This window comes from Hipposideros armiger, unplaced genomic scaffold (genome assembly GCF_001890085.2).
Source record: "Hipposideros armiger isolate ML-2016 unplaced genomic scaffold, ASM189008v1 scaffold_161, whole genome shotgun sequence".
NCBI lineage: Eukaryota > Metazoa > Chordata > Mammalia > Chiroptera > Hipposideridae > Hipposideros > Hipposideros armiger.
The window spans coordinates 3399870-3407791 of NW_017731511.1; the positions used below are offsets into that span (position 1 = coordinate 3399870).

Genomic DNA, 7922 nt, shown 5'->3' on the forward strand with positions numbered 1-7922 from the left:
TAAAAGGGCCAAGTTTTATAGTTGAGTCTCAGAAGAGATAATTTTGTAGGATTTTTGAGTTTTCCAATGAATGCATTACGCACTGCATATGGCATATATGTGTATTCAGTACCTAGATTCTAGTCCAAGCTTGTTTGAGACTTGCTGGACGACCTAATGTCTGACCCAGCTTTCTGCCTTCAAAAATTAAAAGCTAGGAAGAAAATTTTATAATGTCATGAGCATAATAAAACAAATTGTTATGTATTTTATCCTTTAATCTTGACAAAGTTGCTATTAGTCACCCCAAATCATTCACAAATCTGGATTTATTTCTTTCAAAAATTGTTCAATTTTCATAGTTTCAAAGATGACATAAATTACATGAGTAAATAGTGCAATTTTGCAAAACTCTGGAACAAATAGTACAATTCTGAAAACCTCTGAATTAAAGGCATACTGGTGTATATCGAAGGTATACTGATGTGTGAAGTTAATTGTTTCATTTAAACTCCCAGAGTCACCTGGTCACTCAATTCAGTGTGAATGAATCCTCAACAATTTATTAAGACATGTAAGGGCTTCAGAAACTACATCTACAAACTGCTCCTTCCATCACACAATATATGCCTTATGGCCTTGTACATCCTCGTAGCTCAGTAATTGTTTCTGGATTTGATTTCTATTAGAACTTTGTCCTGTTCAGGGATGGTAAATCTTTGATTCTTTGACACATTTGTTATCACACATTGTGTGGCTTAGTCTGTCTAAAGATATTCATGACTCAGTCTTGCTTTGCAAAATTCAATCATTAAAAAAAAAATGTTTATTTCCACTCTGTCTCATTGACAAAGGAGTTGGGCAGATATTTTGATATTCTATCTCTCATCTTGAAGTGCAATCCAGATACTACCTCATCATATGGCTCTTTTTCTTGTATAGGAACACTTTATCCAAATAAATGACAATATTTTAAATTTTATCAATAAAAATAGACAGAACTAAGAAGTTTAGTATCAGCCTTGCATTCACAAGATAATCAAAGATATTTTTGAACAAACATCCAGACAGTTACACAGTCTTGTTCAAAATCAAGATGGCTTTTATTTGTAAGCTGATACCAAAATGTCTAGAAGTATGCTGGTAAACTGGCTCTCCAGAAAGAAAAAACAAAAATCTTGAGTTTAGCATTTGCCATTTCTGTGGTGTAAAACTGCCACCACTGACAAATGATAATATTTTTGTTGAAGCTGTTTTGCCAAAGGAACATTTACATAAGAATCTCTAAAACCCACACACATACACACACCATTCTGTACAAATGTCCATACTTCTGTTCTTCCTCTTACTAATTAAAGGGGCCTGAGAGGAACAGTCTGTCTCCTGGAGCATGATACTCACAGGGCAGCCTCTTTAGAAGAGCAATACAACTGAGAAGGGAGAACACTATCTGAGATAACACTGATCTTCTTTAGGAGAGACTGAATTTGAAGCATCACATTTTCTGAATGAAGCGGAGAACCCAACAGCTTTGGTGTTTCCCCCAGAAGGATTATGGCCATGGTGAAGTCCATTGAGCAAACACAAATATAAAGCGCTTTGAAAATATTACCCATGGCAACCATTATTATCCCCATAAGATGGCGGCCTCCAGGTTGACTGGCCCACAGACCAGTAGTTTAAGATGGAGACAGAATCCAGTCCTTTAGCTTTTTCCACTTCTCCATCTGAGGCCACAAGGATTATGATGCTTTCCTGAGCATTAATTCAATCTGGGAAAATTTTAATCTCCGTGCAATATCCAAGGAACTCTCACCATGCTGAGGAGAACAAGAAACCATAGTTACTTATCTCCACTAGAGTCTAATGTCCATGCCAACAGTCCAATAAACAGTTTAGACTGATTGACTCTCAGGCTTGGCGAGGGCTTTACACATCATTTAGTTCTAACAGTAATACGTTAATTCTTTCATAAGGACGATTTTGCTATTAACAACATCAGGGACAATACATTTACTCGTACTTTAACACAAGGCCACAGTTAGAAGATTATGCTGACAGAGGTACCTCAGACCATGGTCCACAGGTTCTTACCTTATTTCTTATCATGGGGTCTGCATGGGCTTCCAGGAGCAGAGGGATAAGAGTCTGGTTTTTCATTTCGCAAGCGTAGTGTAACGCAGTGTAGCCATACTGAAACACAGAGGACCAACACTGCAGCTCATCAATGCGGCTTGTTTAGCAAGCACCCTTCACATTCTCTGGTGTGCAGCTAAGCAAACCACTCTGTGAACCATCTCTCTGCAACTGTATTGCTTGTACTTAAGAAGTCTTTTATGACTCAGTGAGTATATTGTTAATGTCCTATAAGCCATTAATATCTTCCTTTCTCATTTTCAATTGCAAACTAAGAGCAGTGTAGTTTAAAAGCTGATGCTGACTTATTCCAAGGTTTATTTGTAAAATTCTCTCTGTCTGGGCCATCACCACCTTGATCATGTTACCATCGTTTTCCTCAAAGAGTCTCCACATGGGCCTTTGTGCAGATATCAGCCTCTATCATTCTTGATCAAAATCCCCACAGTCTGAAGAAGGTGGCCAGTGATCATATTGTTACAGCACACCTACAAGGTCAGCACAGTTCGACATAGAAGTCCCATAATTGATCTGTTGTAGTTTATACTATGTTATAAAAAGTTGATCTACTTTGTTGGTACTAATTTAAAACACTAACTACAGTTCAAAGAAATTTATACCTCAAGCGTTTGTGTTCAAAATTTTGCCTTTCAAAAATCTGTCAATCAACCATGGTTTTGATAAGTGAAGAAATAATACCTTTGACTATTAAGACTAACAGAATTAACTCTGGACCCTTTTCCCCAGAAACTCTTCTAAAATCGTAGGAGATAATGGTGCAATCATTCATTTTTATGAAGTGATGGCATGATGAAGGGAAGATCTGGCTCTGAAATTTCCCATGTGAGAAAAAGGCAGTCTCAGTTACCTAAAAATACAATCGACTGCCTTACTTAAGTTAGAAAATGGATGTTAATACATAGATAGTATTCGAAAAATGGTGGGGAAAACATATGTCTGTGTATACATATATGTGCATGCGTCTGAGCATCCACAGGGATATAATTCTCTATCTAGAAATGGAGAAAGATATAGGTAACTAGAAGTATCTCCTAGAGAAATTTTGTTCATAAGCAAAGTTTAAAACCTTTTGAATTACTTTTTACTTAATTTTTAATGACATCTTAACGCATTTCAAAGTTATTTAAGAAAATAATGATTCATAGTAGTAGTCTATCCAAATTAATTCAAAAATCTTATTTGAAATAAAGGAAAAACATATATTTTATAAACTTATTCTCTTGTGTGACTGCTCTCTCTCTCTCTCTCTCTCTCTCTCTCTCTCTCTCTGACACACACACACACACACACACACACACACACACACAGAGCTACCTCCATTTAAATATATGATATCAGTATAACCCAAACAAAAATAATGTAAGTAATTAATAGAAACAGGGATGGGGGCATTTTCCCTATCACAGAACATAGAATGGTAATACGCATGCAAATGTATACAATATAAATTAAGGATCACAAACAGAATGTTGGTTTTTTTGGAATCAAATTTTGACTGGCCTGTTTTTTTCAGTAAAGAACTGAGGCTCCAAAATTACATTCAATCAATATAATCAAATAAAACTCCTAACAAATAAACTTTTAACCCATTTACAATCATGTAAGAAAGGAAGATGAGTTGAAGGGTGCAGTTGTAAAAGGTGAAAACAAAATCTTATGTTTATAAACAGGAAGAAGTTAGCTGATGCTACCCCTGCTGTTATCACTGCTCTGACCATCGTTTGGATTTTTCTTTGAACTTTGTCCTTATCTTTGTTTAGCTTACAGATGGGGTCCTCTTAGCAGTGAGTTGGGATCTTGGCTGTAGTAATACATGCTAACGTTCATTGAGCACTTACTATGTGCCAGTACCCCACTAAGTGTTTTACATGAATCAGTCCTGTAAGTTAGCGATTTCTTCATTTTACAGAAGAGAAAACTGAGACTCAAATAATTATAACTTGCCAAAACGCACATAGGTAAAAACTGGCAAGCCTTGGTTTACACTTAGGCATTCTGATGCTAGCTTCTTAATTACCAAGGATGAATTTTGTTATCAGAGACTCCATCTTCCTTAATTTCTCACCAATAGTGGAACAGTTAATTTTTAAATGTTCAATATTCAATACTTATTTTATTCCTATGAATAAAATAGTGGCAGTATATAAACAACCTCAGGTTTGCCTGGCTGGCACTGAAAAGAGAACTGGAAAAGAAAAATAAATACAAAATGTCTAGAAATATAATGCAAGCAACTGTATAGTTGACAAGTACTTGTATACTACCTACAAATACCATTTTTAATATTATTTTAAAATGACTAAAAATTAAAACTTACGCGGTCTATAGCATTAACTTCAACACCAGCATTAAGTAGCATTCGGACAAGAGTCTCATTCTGCTTTGTCTTTGATACCTATTACAAATAGCAAGTACAAGAGAGGTTTATTTACAAACATTTTCTCCATCTTATGTCTGGGTTATTCTAACCAATAGGCTTCGTTTTAATCCCAATACCTTTATGTATCTATGCACCTTTCTTAAAATTTCCCCCACCTTCACATCCCCCTCCAATGTCAATGAGGTAAAGCCAGGGTTCTCAGAGCAGGATCAGCGCCTGGGAATGTACAAATGCAAATTATGGGGCCTCATCCCAGATCTATCAAATCCCATTAATGATGGAGTCCAGTGACCTGTCTCGCTTCCTAGCTCCAAACCCTTCAGAGATGCCCCTTGCTCTGAGGTCAAAGCAAACTGTTCAGCCTGGCCTGCAAGGCCCATCATTCGGCCCACACTGAGGGCCCTAGTCGGCTCACCCTACACCCCCTGACTGTAGCCACACTGGCCTTTAGTGAGTCTTTCATTCCCACCAAGCTCCCTGGAATCGTAGAATAGTTGCGCTGAATATTCCTTCTGCCTAGAAGCCTTCTCCCTCCTTTCTTTACCTGGTAAATTAGTCTTCAATATGTCAGCCCAAACCCCTCTTCCTCCAGGAGACTTTTCCCTGACCTAGCTGGCCAGGTGGCATCCCTCTCTTCTGGGCTGTCATAACACTGATCACCTCTCTGCACCACCTACTTCTTGGTAATTTTGCATGTGTTTCTGTCATGATTTGATTAATGACTCAGTCTTCACTACCTTCTAATTCTCATGAGGACAAGGACTACCTGTTGGGTTCATCACTGTATCCCTAACACCCAGCACAGTGCCTGGCTTGTAGTGGGTCTGTAATAAGTTTGTGTTGAAAGATTGAACATAAGAATGAAATTAACTAGGTTCCTCAGAAATCCACTTTTCCTGCCTAGTCCCCTGAGATTCTGGTCACATGACATGTTGAGCATCCCCCTACCCTCCCAATGTCCCATTGCTTGTGAGAGCACAGCGCTCCTTGCTCACGTGGCCATATCCTGGAGTTCAGCCCCTTTATCATCTAGGAAGCTCCATCCAGTTTTCTTCTCTTTTTGTGCTTCCATCCTGTGTCAAATTCTAAACTGATTTTCTCCTCCTACCCTTCTCTGAAGTAACACAGTCCTTCCTTGTCCCTTTATCTATAATTTCTTCTCCTATCACTTATCTCTTATGCATCACAAATTAAGCATTTCAGACCCCATTAATACATAGGGTACTTGTGCAATCAGAGTTGGGCTATTCATTACAATTAGCAATTTTGCCTAGGCCTTCAGCTTTTAAACATTAGATTGTCTTATAAAGCCGGGTTGTGTGTCAACAAATTCTGAATGAGCCTTGCTAATCATAGTTGTGATAGTTTCTTTATAATCTCTAAAAAGATTTGCAAATCAACAAGATTCCCCCAGACCCAAAACTACAAATATTCAAATTATGTGTACTAAGTACACAAGTTTTCAAGAACTGTTTAAGGATATAAGCAGATTATGTGTTTATCAGTGAATTACAGTTTTCTCCCATAAATTCTAGCATCAAAATCAACATTATTATATTTAGTTGTAGTTCCTCAAATCCTGTAACATTTCTGTTAGCTACAAAGAGAAAAGAGATCAGTCATTTAACTGGAGTAAATTACACATCTGTTGAGTCATCTCTCAAAAATGGAACTGGCCACAAGGAGAACCAGATGGAAAACTGAGTCAGGGCAAATCTGTCATTCTATTTGAAAAACAAAACAAAACAAAAAACCAAACTCAAGCTTTATCTTGTACTCATAACATGACTGCATTCCTATACCCACTGTAGTTTTTCTTTATTCAAGAAAATCACTGCATGCCAAGGATTCATTCAAGCATGAATAAATTCATCAAGATGAAAGATGGGCTTCAAATTCTCTATCAAGACCTGTGTTTGTCAGCTGCTGGCTGCAAATCTCTTGGACTCTGCCTTTTAAATCACAGTCAGGATGGATCCTTAATAATCAGAAACTCAAAAAAATATGTACAAAGACATATAATCTCTTATGAAAAAAACAGTAAGAAGAATTTATTTATTTATTTATTTTTAGTATTCAGGATTTTTGTGCTTCCTGAAGATCACTCTTAAACAAGATTAATGTATTTTTCTAAATAAAGATAGCACAGATTATTTTACCATTGATTAATTTATTTAGCTACTTTTTTCTCCAATCTTAGCATTGCATGTGTTGGAAATGTCATTTATAGAATACAAACCAAGAGCTTGTTTTCTTATTATTTCTCTACATTTCTGTGGCCCAGCAAAATTTGATGAGTCATGTTCCTGATCGCCCACTCATTGACCCTTTGCTGTCACAAGTGTTGTACTCACCATGAGGAAGTACCCAATAAGCAGGACAGGCATTAGGAGGATAATAAGTAAATAGTCAAAGAAGGTAAATTTTTTCTTCACAGCATAATGCAAGCAGGTTCTCTCTTTCTAAAAGATTAAGAAAAAACCCCTATTAATTAAACATTTCATTTCAAATTTTGTATTTTCAGATTACCCTATCAAAAATTTAGTTTGTGCTTTTTATTTTTATGTACTCATGCCACTTTTTCTGTGTAGTACATCTGATTAATAAACCAGGTTTCTGGGCTGGCCGAGTGGCTCAGTTGGTTAAGAGTTGGCTTAAGAGTGCAGGCTTTGAGCAGCGGGGCCACTGGTTCAATTCCCACATGGGCCAGTGACTCTGCGCTCGAGCTGAGCTGTTGCTGAGCTGCCAGCAGGTGGCAGGATGGCTCAGCTGGTGTAACAACAGGATTGCCTGTTCGATGGTGGGCTACGCCCACCCGTGGCTAGGATTGAGTACAGCACCTTGAGCTTAGAGGCCGTGAGCTGCCGATGGGAAGCCAGATGACAACTGGCATCCTCCACACCGGAGATTGGGGAACAGCAGCTTGGCTGGTCCCCTTCCCCAGTTCCCCGACACTGTTCCCGTCCCCAAACTTACCAGTGAAATCTTTAAAAATAAATAAATAAATAAATAAATAAATAAATAAATAAATAAACCAGGTTTCCAATGATTAAAATATTGAACACAACACAGTCTGAAGAAAAAGCAGAGGCAAGGACCCCAGAAAGACAACAGATGAAATGTACATTTTACAAATCATCAAAAGATAGATTCTTACACTCATTTTAGGTTTTGGGGGGAAAAATGCATTGAAATATAAACATAAAATTAAATTCAGTATGGAAATCTATAGTTCTCCCTTAATCACCAAGGGTATACAATTATTCATTTTGTGCTTCATTCATAGGAGAATCTTAACCACATGGCAATTTTTCCATGTTCCTACATGCATACAGGCAGTGCTAGAAGAATGGGAATAACTCAATTTAATTCTTCAAGTGTGTAAATATTAATCAGGTTTCCAGGG

General features: G+C 37.4%; 1 protein-coding gene across 1 annotated transcript in view; it reads right to left on the reverse strand.

The window, feature by feature from the left end:
* Window positions 1–662: 662 nt before the first annotated feature.
* Window positions 663–7922, reverse strand: part of ANKRD22 (ankyrin repeat domain 22) — a gene marked incomplete at its 5' end in the record, with an annotated part of 12789 nt that continues 5529 nt past the window's right edge. Inside the window, 4 exons of the mRNA XM_019651491.1 lie at window positions 663–1799; window positions 2074–2172; window positions 4454–4531; window positions 6871–6978. Coding sequence (XP_019507036.1) covers window positions 1722–1799; window positions 2074–2172; window positions 4454–4531; window positions 6871–6978 — 363 coding nt within the window. The remainder of the gene's footprint in view (window positions 1800–2073; window positions 2173–4453; window positions 4532–6870; window positions 6979–7922) is intronic.